Below are 16,448 nucleotides of genomic sequence, written 5' to 3'. Positions count from 1 at the left end.
TCTCAGCTCGACTCACTGTATTCAAAAAAGGGGAGAGGTCCCGGCGGATGGCCTCCACTTTAGATTTAAAAAATGCTGCAAATTGGTCCGGTGTAAAACTAGGGGGAGGCCTATCACCCGGGCCAATTCCGGATAGGTCACGTACTATACGGAATAATTCCGCCTGCTGATTAGACGCCTCGCTTATCCGGTTAGCGAGGTATGTTCGACTGGCAGCCTTTACCTTGGCCTGGTAAAGGTTAGTAGCGACCTTAACAGCTATGCGATTAAAAACCGTCGGGTCCTTTCTCCATTTGCGCTCTAGCCGTCTCCTGACCCGCTTCGACATCCGGAGATCCTGGTTAAACCAGGGCGCCGGGCGATCTCTGCGGCTGAGAGGGCGTTTAGGCGCGATCGTGTCTACGGCACTAGCCGCGGCTGTGAACCAGGCGTCAACCAGAGCCTCGACAGGAGCGCCAGCCAGGTCAGCCGTAACCCCTCTCATGGCATCCTGGAATCCAATCGGATCCAGTAGCCTTCGAGGGCGGACCATAACAATAGGTCCCTGCTCCCTGCGAGGGGGGAGAGCCATCTTGATGGTACACTTTATTAGGTGGTGATCCGACCATGACAAGGGGACCGACTCGAGGTCAGTCACCATCGGACCACTCTCTCTCCCATTGGTGGAAAAGACCAGGTCTAATGTGTGGCCGCCCACGTGTGTAGGGCCGTTGACATGCTGGGACATGTTCAAGAAGGCCATGGTCTCCAAGAACTCAAGAGCTGGTCCGGACGTTTCTGCCCCCGCATGCACGTTGAAGTCCCCCAGGACTAGTAGCCTCGGGGAACCCAGCAGTGCCGCGGAGACAAAGTCCACCAGCTCCGGTAGGGAAATGGCTGGGTCGCGGGGAGCACGGTAACCCAGCAAGATCCCAATACCGTCCCTGGCCCCAATCCACACGTGCAAGGAATACTGTACTTGTCGGCAGTTGACCAGCTTCTCTGTACTGAGCAGTGTGTTTGGATATGGTCTTTGGTTGTAAAAACAATTTCAGCACTTTTGTGTGGAGTTATTACTTCCTATATATACTTCTGATGAATGAATTTTAGACTAGGGATGGGGAAACATTTGGCCCAGAAGCACTTGTTGTTATGGCCAAAGGTAAGGAATAATAATGGGAAATCTACAGTATTTCAAAACATCTGAAAGGTCAAAGGTTTCTCAGCCCTATTTTAAAAAAATATCCCAGTTTCAGGCATTAAGCCAGAACACATAAAAGACTAAATATATAGCGATGGCCTGGGTTTGCACACCCCACCTTGGCCCACAGATAAGGCAGATTTTCATGTGCTCCCCAGAAAGGTCTGCAGAGGCACTTGTTAACCCAGAACATGCTTGCAGGGTTCCCAGGCTCAGCGGCTTTGCCCTCTGAGTTCCCAGTCACAGAAGAAATGTAAGCGTGTTTAGCTGAATGTGCTTCCAAGCATCTTTGCAGACCTTCACAGTGAACTGGCAAGAGTCTGCTTTAAAAAATCAGGTGGGGTGGGGGGGTGGTATGTGTGTCTCTTCCCCCCCCCTTATCACAATGACAGCCCTCTATGGTTTCAGCCTTTAATGCCTGAATAGGGCTTTTGTTTGCTTTCCAACTTGATCAAAGGAAAAGCCCTCTCCATCTTGCTTCTCCCAAGTAAAATAAATAAATAAATAAAGCAATTTGCAGTCCTTGTTCCTAGCTCACATGCTACACAAACAGATGGCTTAGTTGGAAGACCACTCTGTTCTGTTTGCAGTCCAGTGAAAACCAGGTCAAAAAAATAAGGAGGACTGAGAAAAATGGTGAGCACACTGACCAACAGCATGTTTAAAAGATCTAAGGGGGCAGGAACGTCTAGGGCAGCAAGCTCTCAATTAAATAACAGCCTGCCTCATTGGCAGCATGGTTTGGCTCCTGGCCCAGTCATGACAGCACCTAAACACACAATCTGTTTTATAAAGCTACTGTGCCGCTGTCTCTTTGTCACTATAGCACCTTGTGCTTCTTGGCCCGGGTGGCAACACTCTAGATAACACAAGACCTGTTGCCTAGATTGTGGTTGCTAGTGCTCTCTCTTTCTCTCTCCCTCTTTACATTTCTGTGTAAGTGAATAATACATTATTAAAATATGTGGGATCCTATAAGAGTGTGTGTCTCTTTTCTCAACTGTTTTATATGTGTATGTGTGCGCGCCCACTCATACCATCTGAAAGAAATAAGATATAGGATAGTGGTGAGGATGAAAGGATTGATTTATTCATCTCCAGATCTAGGAAGTTAAAGAGAAGTTCCTTTCTATCTGGAAAGTATAAAAACTAAGGAACATAAGCAGGACTGGCCCTGCTATTTGGCAGAACGAGATGGTTGATTCTTAAAAAGACAGAAAATAATCATTTCCTAATTTTTATATATTTTTTTCCACTTCCAAGAATGCGAAGTGCTTTTTGCAAGAGTTTATTTTTTTATACTGGAAATTAATTTTGCTGATTCTGGGTACTATACCCTTGACTTGAATAAGTAGGAGCCAGTATTTATAGTTCTGGCTCAGGCAGTGAAATGCTTTAGGTTGATCCAGGGTGTCGGCAGAATAAGTTGCCAAAAGTTGTGCCAAATGACAGTCCATGGATGAGCAAAGTTGGTGGATGACATGCAGCCCCCACAAGACTCAGTTATTTCTGGTATCTTCCAGTTTTTTAAAATTTAAAATCTCCTTGTGGTCTCAAGTAGGTGGGTTCTGGGTAATTTGTTCTAGGTTTCACTCCCCTGGGACATTTTTTAAAAAACCAGAATGCACTTCCAGTTATTTTAAAAAGACCTGCTGGATCTAAAACAGATCCAGGGCTTGCTTGAAAACATGGTGTATTGCTCCTAGTTCCCTATGAGGAGATGAGAGTCTTCTTATGTTTGTTTTTTAATTGAATGCAAAGGTATGGTTTGGGAAACTGCCCATCCCTTTCACACTTTTTAACTGGCAGGGCAACTGAATGTCTTCTGTTTCTGGCGAGTTGTCTTATATATCCCCCCTTATAACAGAACAATATGTACTTTGCTTCTCCGTAATCTGTGACCCTTCCTTTTCCTTTTCAGTATTGGTATGATGGTGAAGAAGTGGGAGAGCTGCTGCTGGATTTTGATGTAATTTGGGATGGAGACTTTGCCATTGACAAGCCACCAGGCTTCAAAGGTACCAAGTGTGAGTGCAAGAGTGCATGTCTGTTCTAGGCTGGGTGTCTCCCTTCTCATCTTACTTTCTGCTGTGATAAAGCTGCTAGACATTGATTTTGCTCCTCGGCTCTTTGTGATGAGTGCTTTGTTTCAGAACATTCTTATTCTTATTTAGTTCATCCAAAAATGTCAAGGCTGTGTATGTTATTCTCTTCCTTTTCATTTTTTTTTCCTTCACAAACACCCTGTGAGGTAGGTTATGCTGTGAGCACCTTACTCAAGGGCCCAAGATCACCCCTTGAATTTCAGGGCTAAATGGGACTTGAATAAAGATCTCCCAAGGCCCCCCAATCCAACACTCTGAAAGGATCCAGGCAAGACTTTTCTCACATCATTGTCCCGTTTATTAACTGAAAAACAACAACGAACGTAAATGTTGAGATGTACAGAGAATGTCAGTAGAGAAGGCAGATAAATAGTATAATGGTTAAGAACAGGGAGGGAGCTGAGAGAGGAGTAGGTCCCATAAAAACAGAGAAATTTGATCTAGGAGGAGATGGGTGTAACCCAAGTTGGGTAGAGTTCTCCTTCGCAGTGTCCAGGGAAAGTTGAAATAGAATAGCTGCAGTAGAAGTGCCATACACCCACAGGACCTTCCCGTTCTTAATATAAGGAGCCCTCTATCTGGAAACAGCCCCAAACCACTGTAGATGGTGGCACTATACATTCATACACTGTGACAACATACATTTCGTACACCACAGTGCTGGCCCAAGACTTCTTTCTGCCTGAATTTCCCACTGCTTACCTTTTTAAACCGCTGAGCCACTGGGCTGTCAATCGAAAGGACCCAGCTCCTGCCAACCTAGCAGTTTGAAAGCCAGAAAACGCGAGTAGATGAATAGGTACCACCTCGGTGGGAAGGTAAAATGGCGTTCCCTAATCACACTGGCCATGTGACAACGGAAAGTGTCTGAGGACAAATGCCGGTTCTTCAGCTTACAAATGGAGATGAGCACCAGCCCCCTAGAGTTGGACACAACTGGACTTAGTTTTCAAGGGGAACTTCTACCTTTACCTACCTTTTAAAAAGTTTAAAAGAACATTGTTAAAGCCATTTTAAAAAAGTTTTGCTGCACCCTTAAGTAGCGAATTCTTTCCTTCTTTATTCCATCCACCACCACCTCCAATCTATCACCCTGAGAAACACAAAGGCTAAAATCTTTGGGGTGGTTTTAGTACACTGGGCAGCAATGTGGGAATGAAACCTTAACCCTCTGGTGCGGGTTTCAGGTGGCAGAAAAGGAGCTTATTCTAGGCTCCTGCGTAATAGACTGCAGTGGAAAGATTTTATATTGGGTGAGTAATAGGTGACAGGTTTGTGCCAAGAAAAACAGTGCCCCCCCTCCGTCATTTTCACCTCTCTTCTGTTCCTTTCCCTTTCTCTCCAGCTCTCTTGTACAAGTGCTCTGCCCAGCGTTCCAGCTGTGGGCTCTGTCTCAAGTCAGACCCACGTTATGAGTGTGGATGGTGTGTCCCTGAACGCCGCTGTCTCTTGCGCCCGCACTGCCCTGCCTCCCGGCAGAATTGGGTGCCACCAGGCCGGCGTGGAGCCCGCTGTGCCCACCCACGCATCACCCAGGTAGAAAAAAAAACAAGTTGAAAAGTCCCTGCGTTTTATATATTTATTTTTATAAGATATCCCTCAAGAAAAACCTTCGTGATGGTTCACAGGTAATGAAATATTATGGCCAAAACACAGTAGTAAGTCACACCTAAAATAGAACCATTCCGTCGGTGGAATTTACACTGGTGTTGCCTTACCAGATCCTCAGTGATTCAGTGAGCCTGCCCTTGTTGTAACCCCTTACTGCTTTTCAGCCAACGCTTGATGAAAAACAAGTTTAAAACAGGAGAACAGCTTCGTGTTACTTCTGTCCCTGGTGTGATCTCTGTTGCCGCCGCCACCAGTCTGGTTCTCCAACAACTTCCTTGAGGCTGTGGCGATGCACTGGGCTGCTTTGCCTTTCTGCATTGGAGCACATTGCAAATGATCCATTTTGTGGGAGAGTTTACGGATAACTGAGGCATGGGATTTTAGCTGCTCTGTTTTTGCATCACATACAAGGACTGGATATCACTTTGGGATACACTCTTTTGTTTATACAGCCTCCCCCCCCTGTTTGCAATACAAAGTTCAGGCCTTCCTCAATTCTGTCTTACATGTGTAGGACCCCCATGTAAAAGAGAAACATTTATATAATAAGCACCGGGCAAGGTGGCACAATCCTAGTTATCCACCATATACGCTCCTTGCTGTTCATGAATTTAAAAACTCCATAAAAACAGTGTAGAAATGAATATATGGCAAGTATAGCTAAAGGCTTAGCTGCCTGTCCTTTCCAGGAGTAAAATTTGCCCTTCCTTTTTGCTTTGTTTTATTCTGTTTTGTTTTTAATGCACATTTTGCTAGGGTTCATGGAAGTCTTCCTTGCGCTCTCTAATGAATGGTCCACATTTCTTTTTATCCTCTCCCCACCTTTTTGCTTCAGGTACTGCCCTTGACAGGCCCCAAGGAAGGTGGGACCCGTGTGACAGTGTGGGGTGAGAATCTGGGGCTTCATTTCTTCGAAGTGGGGGTACGTGTGGCTGGTGTGCGCTGCAGTTCTCTCCCAGCTGAATACATAAGTGCTGAGAGGTGGGTAAAGGCTTCTTAATAAAACAAACCATAAAAGGCAGAGGGTGGCAAGTTATGGGAATCCACCTGAGCACAGAAAAGAGGAATCTGAGTTAGAGGGCAGACAACTGGAAATAGCCATGTGCATGCATTTGTAGGACCTGCTTTTCTTCTTTGTTTAAGAGTTTTAAAATGGGCCAGCACTGTTTCCCAGGACTGGGCATTGTTTTTGGTCCTCGAACATTTTCTCATGTCAGACTTCATCGTTGTTGTTGTTTAGTCATTAAGTCATGTCCAACTCTTCGTGACCCCATGGACCAGAGTGCGCCAGGCCCTCCTGTCTTCCACTGCCTCCCAGAGTTGGGTCAAATTCATGTTGGCAGCTTCAGTGACACTGTCCAACCATCTCGTCCGCTGTTGTCCCCTTCTCCTCCTGCCTTCACACTTTCCTAACATCAGGGTTTTTTCCAGGGAGTCTTCTCTTCTCATGAGATGGCCAAAGTATTGGAGCCTCAACTTCAGGATCTGTCCTTCCAGTGAGCACTCAGGGTTGATTTACTTCAGAATGGATAGGTTTGTTCTTTTTGCTATCCAAGGGACTCTTAAGAGCCTCCTCCAGCACCACAATCCAAAAGCATCAATTCTTTGGCGGTCAGCCTTCTTTATGGTCTAACTCTCAGTTCCATATATCACTACTGGAAAAACCATAGCTTGGACTATGCGGACGTTTGTCAGCAAGGTGATGTCTCTGCTTTTTAAGATGCTGTCTAGGTTTGTCATCGTTTTCCTCCCAAGAAGCAGGCGTCTTTTAATTTCGTGGCTGCTGTCCCCATCTGCAGTGATCATGGAGCCCAAGAAAGTCAAATCTGTCACTGCCTCCATATCTTCCCCTTCTATTTCCCAGGAGGTGATGGGGCCCATGGCCAGGATCTTAGTTTCTTTGATGTTGAGTTTCAGACCTTTTTTTTGCACTCTGCTCTTTCACCCTCATTAAGAGGTTCTTTAATTCCTCCTCACTTTCTGCCATCAAAGTGGTATCATCTGCATATCTGAGCTTGTTGATATTTCTTCCTGCAATCTTAATTCCATTTGGCAATTCATCCATTCCTGCCTTTCACATGATGTATTCTGCTTATAAGTTAAATAAGCAGAGGGACAATATACAGACTTGTCGTACACTTTCCCAATTTTGAATCAATCAGTTGTTGCACATCCAGTTCTAACTGTTACTTCCTGTCCCACATATAGATTTCTCAGAAGATGGATAAGGTGGTCAAGCACTCCCATTTCTTTAAGAATTTGCCATAGTTTGCTGTAGTCCACACAGTCAAAGGCTTTTGCGTAGTCAATGAAGCAAAAGTAGATGTTTTTCTGGAACTCTCTGGCTTTCTTCATAATCCAACGCATGTTAGCAATTTGGTCTCTAGTTCCTCTGCCCCTTCGAAATCCAGCTTGCACTTCTGGGAGTTCTCGGTCCACATACTGCTGAAGCCTCCCTTGAAGGATTTTGAGTATAACCTTGCTAGTGTGTGAAAGGAATGCAATTGTATGGCAGTTGGAGCATTCTTTGGCACTGCCCTTCTGGGGATTGGGATGTAAAATGATCTTTTCCAGTCCTCTGGCCACTGCTGAATTTTCAAACTTGCTGGCATATTGAGTGTAGCACATGAACAGCGTCATCTTTTATGATTTTAAATACAGTGGGGTCTTGACTTAAGAACGGCTTGAGTTAAGAACATTTTGACTTAAGGACCACTCTCATAGGAAAATATTGACTTGACTTAAGTACTTAGATTTGAGTTAAGAACTGAAAAAAACCACGTGGAAAGCAGGGAAAGTGCAAAATTTGAACTTTCAGTTAACTGTTGGCCAGTGAAAAGGGTGCCTGTCTGCTTCCTCACTCCTCCCAGCGTTTAGAGAGTGGATTGGGAGTCTTCAGACTGCCTGGTACTGCCTGGACTGTATTTTCCCTGCCTTCCCTGAACCTTTCTTGACCTAAGAAAAAAAGAAACAAACTATCCCCCTCTAGTGGTCGAAGGCGGAATACCAGCTTCCTATTAGTTTCTATGGACGGAAAAGAGCAGATACGGATCAGATGGTTTTCAATGCATTCCTATGGGAAATGCAGATTTGACTTGAGAACTTTTTGACTTGAGAACCGCCTTCCAATACGGATTAAGTTCTCAAGTCAAGACCCCACTGTAGTTCAACTGGAATGCCATCAACTCCACTGGCCTTGTTGTTAGCCATGCTTTCTAAGGCCTACTTGACTTCACTCTCCAGGATATCTGGCTCAAGGTCAACAGCCACACTATCTGGGTTGTCCGGGACATCCAGATCTTTCTGGTATGATTCCTCTGTGTATTCTTGCCACCCCTTCTTGATGTCTTCTGCTTCTTTTAGGTCCCTCCCATTTTTGTCCTTTATCATGTTCATCTTTGCACAAAATGTTCCTTTGACATCTCCAATTTTCTTGAACAGATCTCTGGTTTTTCTCTTTCTATTATTTTCCTCTATTTCTTTGCACTGTTCATTTAAGAAGGCCCTCTTGTCTCTCCTTGCTATTCTTTGGAAGTCAGCATTAAATTTTCTGTAGTTTTCCTTATCTCCCTTGCATTTTGTTTCCCTTCTCTTCTCTGCTATTTGTAAGGCCTCGTTGGACAGCCACTTTGCTTTCTTGCATTTCCTTTTCTTTGAGATGGTTTTTGTTGCTGACTTCTGTACAATGTTACGAGCCTCCATCCATAGTTCTTCAGGCACTCTGTCCACCAAATCTAGTTCCTTAAATCTGTTCTTCGCTTCCACTGTGTATTCATAAGGGATTTGGATTATACCTGACTAGCCCAGTGGTTTTTCCTACTTTTTTTCAGCTTAAGCTTGTGTTTTGCTATAATAAGGTGATGATCAGAACCACAATCAGCTCCAAGTCTTGTTTTTGTTGACTGTATAGCGCTTCTCCATCTTTGGCTGCAGAGAATATAATCAATCTGATTTCGGTATTGCCCATTTGATGATTTCCATTTGTAGAGTCGCCTCTTGTGTTGTTGGAAAAGAGTGTTTGTGGTGACCAGCTTGTTCTCTTGACAAAACTCTTATTAGCCTTTGCCCTGCTTCATTTTGAACTCCAAGGCCAAACTTCTGTTGTTCCTTTTATCTCTTGACTCCGTACTTTAGCATTCCAATCCCTAATAATGAGAAGAACATCTTTCTTTGGTTTCAGTTCTAGAAGGTGTTGTAAGTCTTGCATAAACTTGGATTATTGTGATGTTGAAAGGTCTGCCTTGGATTCGTACTGAAATCATTCTATCATTTTTGAGATTATATCCCATTACAGCTTTTCCCAATCTTTTGTTGACTATGAGGGCTACTCCATTCCTTCTACGGGATTCTTGCCCGCAATAGTAGATACGATAATCATCTGAATTGAATTCGCCCATTCCCATCCATTTTAGTTCACTGACGCCCAGGATGTCAATGTTTATTCTTACCATCTCCTGTTTGACCACATCCAGCTTACCAAGGTTCACATATCTTACATTCCAGGTTCCTATGCAGTATTTTTCTTTGCAGCATCAGACTTTCTTTTCACTTCCAGGCGCATCTGCAGCTGAGCATCCTTTCAGCTTTGGCCCAACCACTTCATTAGCTCTGGAACTACTTGTACTTGTCCTCTGCTCTTCCTCAGTAGCATGTTGGACACGTTCCGACCTAAGGGGCTCATGTTCCAGCGTCATATCTTTTAGCCTTTTGTTTCTGATCATGGGGCGTTCTTGGCAAAGATACTGGAGTGGCATTTCCAGTTCCTACTCCAGGTGGATTGCGTTTAGTCAGAACTGTCCACTATGACCTGTCCGTCTTGGGTGTCCCTGCATGGCATAGCCCATAGATTCTCTGAATTACTCAAGCCCCTTTGTCACGACAAGGCAGACTTCATTGGAATCAAGCAAGATAATCAAAAATATAACCTGTGAAAAATAATCTTTTACCGAAAAACATTTCCATCTTATTTTATTTGTCTGGAATTCCTTCAGGGCTGGTCTTACCATTAGACAGATTGAGGCAGATGCTGAGTGTTGGACCAGGAGAATAAGGGCCCCCATCACCGGCTCTTCCTCTGTCTTGGAGGACAGATTAAAATATTTTACAAAGCCAGTCTGGCATGCCTTCAGGTGGTCTGCCATGTTCTTGTGACACAGAATACTGTCCCTATGAACAGTGTACGCCTGTGTAAAAGCTAAGATTCAACTGCCTGCCTCGTTGGCTTCTCTAAGTGAAATATGCTAGGAAGGAGGGGGTGTCTTCTCCTTCCTAAGACAGCAAAATACATTAGGCCATTACTGCACATGTATATGATAATACCAGAAAGATATATGGCACATAGAAGGCCATCAAATTAAGATATACCATTTTGAAATAGGATATATGTTTTTGGTACACACTGCATAACCTGTTGTGCTGTTTTCCCCTTAAATACCGTCTCAGAAATGGGCATTTTAATGGTCAGAATTTATCTGTTTGGTAAACCTGACCTAAACCGCCAAGAACGATCTCTCCTTCCTTTCTCCCTCTCACCTCTGCCTTTCTCCTCCTCCCCTTTCTCAGTCTCACTTGAATGTGCTAAAGTGAACTTTGAGGTGTCAGGGCACAATGTGTTGATCGTCCTGTTTTCATGATCTCGGGCCTGTATGTGGCAGCGAGGGGCGGGGGAGGAATCCTGTGCACCCTACCTTTAGGGTACTGCGATTTCTCTGCATTTTGTTTGGACAAAGTCTGGGCATCCAGAAGGGGGGACGGGAAGGATATGCAGTGCCTTCTCTGTGTATGAAACAAGGCTATGAACCAGTCCCATCCTCTCTTCCCACTAGGCTGCGGTTGTCTTATGCTAGTAAGGAAGCCTGGCAGTTTCTTTGGCAAAGCTGGCTAAAGCACGGAATAGGTATGGGTATTTCTGGCATGCCCCAGGCTGACAAGTGTTAAGTTAGAGGAGGCCCTGAAGGTCTCTTTGGTGATGGTGGGGAATCACTGTTGATCCCGTAGCCTTCCCTCACAAAATGGGAGGAGGAAACGGCATAGGCCAGGTGGACAGATTCACTTGGCAAACAGATCACCCTATTCAGGAGGTCTCTCTGTCCAGGCCTCAACAGCTTCTTCCAGCCTTGGGTGGGAAGGGCGGCCCCTCTTTGCTTCCAAAGGCAACCAAGTCCACCAGTTTCCTGTGGTGGTCTTGATCCTGGAAAACAGCATGCAGTGTCTCTGTGAGAGTTTTCAAGCAAGTGGTCGTGTTAGTTTGTTTCAGCATGGAAAGCAAAAACAAAACAAAGGCGTTGCAAGGTCTTTAAAGAACACGTTAAAAACTGATTTCAGTGTAAGCACCTATGGATTGCAATGTACGTTCTCAGTCATATGGAGAGAAATATTTGGCCCCAGATTTGTGTACAAGTTTAATTTGTGGGAGCGGGGAGCAAAGGGAAAGGATTACAGGCATTACAAAAATTAAGTTTCAAAGTGACAGTAGCATTATGAACAGGAATAATGAGCTTTGAAAGTGTAGATTGTATAAACATCTTGTTATATCTAAGCATGTAATTGTCTGGTAGAGGTTGTCCTCGAGGTGCAAAAAAGCTGAGGTGCAAAAATTAAGTGACTGTTATTTTTTTCTGCACCATCCTCTGGTTCTGTGGCTAGAATCAATAATGGTGTCTAAACACCAGGAAGAAAAGAAAAGTGCTTGTTAATATATATATACATATTGAGGCAAGAACTCTAGATCTTCCATTAATTAAAGTTTTTGTTTTGACACATTCTGGAATCTGTAAATGAAACCTGGCTCAGCTGTCTCCCTCTCACACCTTTCTTGGTGCTGTAATTTCTTTTTTCCACAACAGCAGATTTCAGATCAGTAACAGAATGTCCTGGGAGGCTGAAGCGTCCTGAAGCTTGTGTTTGTGTACTGCTGTTTTGGTGTCAGATTTGTGTCCATTTATGCTCTTGTGCAGAGAGCTTCCCCGCCTGTCTTAAGTAAAATGCAGATGGCAAAGGATGTGGGCAAAAGGCGGCGTAAATCATACTGGTAGATGAACAAGTCAATAAGGCCCCGAAGTTGTAGGTGATGCTATTAAGGGCTAGCAGTGGGGCTAGTTGTGAAGATCAACACCTATGAGAATCGAAGGTGGTGGGCTGGATGGGACTTGTAGGGCACAAAGTGAAGTGACAATGGTTAGGAGAGGGAGTTCCCCTTTTTTTGTTTGTTTGTTTATAATATGGCACTGTCTCCTCTCAGGCTGGTGTGTGAATTGGAGCCATCACTTTTGCCCGACCCTCCCCCTGGGCCCGTGGAGCTTTGTGTAGGAGACTGCAGTGCTGACTACCGGACCCAGTCAGATACTCCCTTCACCTTTGTGGTAATCAGGGTTTGGGGTTAGGGCTGGGCTGGGTGGTCTTAGTGGGGCCAAGGGCCTTTTAAAAAAAAAGAATAGGTGGCATCCCAAAGTTTACACCCCCAAGAGGTAGGGCTGCAGGTGGGGAAAGAGAGCAAATCAGTGAATTTACATATTTGATTTTTATTATATGATTATTTAATGTTTTTTTAAAAAATAATACAGTAGTTATGTGCTATAAAGTTTGCAACTTTTTGTTAAATGAAAAATGGGTTTGATGAAAAATGGGTTTTTTTTTACTCAAAAGAAATCTTCTGCCCTCTAGTGTCTAAAAATATTTTAATTTTAAAATGGGAGTAAGATGAGCCCCCGCTTTGTTGAGGGGGCGCCAAACATAGTAAAATTGTCCCTGCGTGTCCCTTAGAGGATTAATTGGGATTTTAGGGTTGCAGAGGCTGCAAAATGGCCCTGGGCATTTCATACGGTCCACAGGATCCATGCTGCCTAGATATGGGGTGGAGGGTAAATATTTATACTGTATTTGGTTTCTATAATTAAAAAGTACTTGATAGAAGTTGCCTCTTTTTTTACCCTTTCAGAAGGTATTTTGATGAGCTTGAGTGGAAGGGTATCCTATAATCCCAACATGATTTAATGCCTGGAAGAATAACAGTTTGTGGAAGTGGGAAGTCCTTGAATGATGATCCCATTGTATTGTTGTTGCATTTTTTTTTTGTCTGTGTGTGTTTGTGTAGCTTTATAGGTTTCTTTATTACTAGTTTTAAATGTTAGCTTTCTTGGTACAAAAAGGGGTACAAACTTTTTTTTACTAATACATAAATGCTATCTTTGAAATACTAAGTAAGTTCTCTCTCTGGATTATTTCTACTGACAATTCATAATTCATTTCTGCCCCATACAGACACCCAGCTTTCATGGTGTGGACCCAGAACGAGGTCCTGCTTCAGGTGGAACAAAAATCAGCCTTTTAGGGACCCATCTGGATGCTGGGAGCAATGTCAGTGTTGCGATCAGGGGAGCACCATGTCAGCTGCTGAGGTACTTTTGGGGCAGCGTTCAGGTTTTACTTGGCGGTCTTGGCTAGGTTCAAGATTAATTGCTCAACAAGCAGGGTGCTATACGGTGTAATTTTGCCTTATAGTAACTTGGAAAATGTGACCCACACAGATCGCTCAGACTTTCTGCTGTCTCTGGACCTGGGGTGGCCAGAGTGAGTCCTTCAGATGATTTCGTATTGAAGTTCCCATCAGCGTTGACTAAAATACTGAGTGGTCAGGATTGGTGGGAATTGCAATCCAGCAACACGTCCAACTCTTTCTGGCCTCAGATAATTCATTGTTCTAAAGTAAAAATCTGTACATAAAACTGACTGGCAGTATGGTGTAATGGGTACAGCAAGAGACTAGAGCTGTAGAAACCCGGATTGAAATCCCTTCAGCCATTACTGCTGGGTAACCTCAGGTCAATGTCTGCCCGCTAATCTACTCATGTGCATGAAAAAGCTATGAATTATATAGACACATAAAAAGGAATAAATAAATGCCCTGTGATTTAGGTGGTCTGAAAGAAAGGTGGTCCTATGTCTTGCTGAAGGTTATGAAAGGGAGGGCAAAATGGAAGAGCTGTTTGAAGCAGGTGTGGGAAAACTCGAGCCTTTGGGCTGAATCTGGCCCTCTTGGAGTCCTAGTCTGGCCTCTGTGGGATTCCCCAAACAGCCATGCCCCCTGCCTCATGACCGTCCTTTGAAAATCATTCTCCACAGGTTGGCTGACATCAAGGGCCATGCTTTTGCTTCTCTCCAGCTTTTGCTTGGGTTCCCCCCCCCCATTTCCTTATTTTAAAACACCACTCCTAAAATGTAATTACTGGCAGTAGGAGCTTTGCAACAGAAATCTGCTGTTACTTTTGGTCTCAGCTTTTTCACCTTTTGACCCTGTCCAGCGCTTGAATGCAGCACCTGAGAACTTCTCTAAGACTGAATTCAGCCCTCAGGCTGAAAGAGCTCCCTGGTATTTTTTTTACAAAGGCTGAGGAGAACATAATCTTTGAAAATATAAAGTGATTTATAGGTGGGCTGTTTTTAGGAGTGGTGACTCTAACTTCCTTTTCCCCTTCTTCCCTCCACAAGGCGTAGCACAGGGGAGATTGTCTGCCTGTCTCCCCCCTCGGCAGTAGGCCCAGGTCCTGCCAACCTTAGCCTGCGCATTGACCGTGCTAACATCAGCCCCAATGGCACCATCTCCTTCCGCTACAGTCCTGACCCAGTTATCACAGCCATTGAGCCTTCCTGGAGTATTGCCAAGTAAGCGACAGGCTGGTGACAGCCTTGGGTTGTGTTGTTGTGAAAACCTTGGTTATGCTTTCCCGTTGAGCATCTGTCATTCCAACTGAATGGTGTTTGGGTCCCCTCCTCCCCATCTCCCGGCAGTCTTGTATACAACAGTGATTCCTAAACGTTGAGGCTCCAGATGCCCTTGCAGTAATTTTCAGAATCTCTGACCGTTGGCTGGCTGGCTGGCTGGGGCATCTGAGAGTTGTAACTGAAGAACATCTGACTGTCCACAAATTTGGGAACTACTGGTATATGCTATCAGGTATGTGCGTGCAACTGCTGGATAGCTCGTTGCCTTGGAGCCAGAGGTTGGGAGTTCGATTCCCCACTGTGCCTCCTTGACAGGAGGCTGGACTCGATGAGCCATGGAGTCTTCTTTCCAGTTCTGCAGTTCTAAGGTTGTCATTAGATTATTATTATCATAAATACACCTTTTTCTAAATGCAACGGCCAGTGTTGCAATTATTTTAAAAGACATTTCCTTTACTTCTTTGTAGAGAAGTTAATTTCTGCTCTGCTAAGTGTAGTTTGTCACTTACGGTATATACAACTCTTTACCCAGGTCCCATTGCCAGGTATGCTGTACTGAGGGGAATAAATTAATTATTTCATTTTTATGAAATAGATGGTGGTCTGTTTCCTAAAATTTCATTATTGTCTATTTATTTATTTAAAGATAGGTGGTCTAAGCACCTGGAAGGCATCTTTAGCAGAGTGCCATGATGGGAAAGCAGGCCTGCCTTGTGACTAGAGTCATTGATTTTGCTGCTATTATTATTATTATTATTATTATTATTATTATTATTATTATTATTATTATTATTATTATTATTATTATTATTATTATTATTATTATTATTATTATTATTATTATTATTATTATTGCAATGCCTGTTCTGTTGTTTCATTCCAATTCCATAGTATTTGTGGATTGAATCCTTATTTTTATTTTTATTTTTGCCCTCGCCCTTACAGTGGCAGTACCAGCCTCACCGTGAGTGGGACTCATCTGCTGACAATCCAGGAGCCACGGGTTCGAGCTGCATACGGTGGCATAGAAACCATTAATGTGAGTTTGTTGTTTTGTGGGAGACATGATTAAGGGAAACTGATGTCAGTGCATGGGAAGAGAAGGAGGCTGTTTCCAGAGATGAAACAGTCATTAGTCAGTTTCAGGCAGCCTTTTACAAGGCATCTGTTCAGACCTCTCAGTGGAGCAGTCCGTCTCTCCCCTGGTCATCTGCTGGATTGGGGAAGAAGAGGGTCAGAAGAGGATGGAGACAGGATGACGCCACCCATCTGTACATTGATCAGTTTGTTGTTTAGTCATTAAGTCATGTCTCACTCTTCGTGACCCCATGGACCAGAGCACGCCAGGCCCTCCTGTCTTCCACTGCCTCCCGGAGTTTGGTCAAATTCATGTTGGCTGCTTTGATGACACTGTCCAACCATCTCGTTCTCTGTCGTCCCCTTCTCCTCTTGCCTTCACACTTTCCCAACATCAAGGTCTTTTCCAGGGAGTCTTCTCTTGTCATGAGATGGACAAAGAATTGGAGCCTCGGCTTCAGGATCTGTCCTTCCAGTGAGCACTCAGAGTTGATTTCCTTCAGAACGGATAGGTTTGTTCTCCTTGCAGTCCAGGGGACTCTCAAGAGCCTCCTCCAGCACCACAATTCAGAAATATCAATTCTTCGGCGGGCAGCCTTCTTTATGGTCCAGCTCTCACTTCCATACATCACTACAGGGAAAACCATAGCTTTGACTATGCGGACCCTTGTTGGCAAGGTGATGTCTCTGCTTTTTAAGATGCTGTCTAGGTTTGTCATCGCTTTCCTCCCAAGAAGCAGGCGTCTTTTGATTTC

The 16,448-nt window shown here is 44.2% G+C and overlaps 1 protein-coding gene across 3 annotated transcripts in view; it reads left to right on the top strand.

Annotated features, from left to right (window-relative positions):
* The window catches only part of PLXNA3 (plexin A3), a 79,241-nt gene that overhangs the window by 40,872 nt on the left and 21,921 nt on the right, over positions 1–16,448 (top strand). For all 3 annotated transcript variants that reach the window (XM_020792920.3, XM_020792925.3, XM_078386547.1), the window contains 7 exons: positions 3,102–3,198; positions 4,631–4,821; positions 5,732–5,877; positions 12,137–12,257; positions 13,156–13,292; positions 14,383–14,556; positions 15,562–15,655. In XM_020792920.3, the coding sequence (XP_020648579.3) occupies positions 3,102–3,198; positions 4,631–4,821; positions 5,732–5,877; positions 12,137–12,257; positions 13,156–13,292; positions 14,383–14,556; positions 15,562–15,655 (960 nt within the window). The remainder of the gene's footprint in view (positions 1–3,101; positions 3,199–4,630; positions 4,822–5,731; positions 5,878–12,136; positions 12,258–13,155; positions 13,293–14,382; positions 14,557–15,561; positions 15,656–16,448) is intronic.

The sequence above is a fragment of the Pogona vitticeps genome, chromosome 2 (genome assembly GCF_051106095.1).
Source record: "Pogona vitticeps strain Pit_001003342236 chromosome 2, PviZW2.1, whole genome shotgun sequence".
NCBI classification, from domain to species: Eukaryota; Metazoa; Chordata; class Lepidosauria; order Squamata; family Agamidae; genus Pogona; species Pogona vitticeps.
This window is presented reverse-complemented; position numbering and strand designations above follow the sequence as displayed.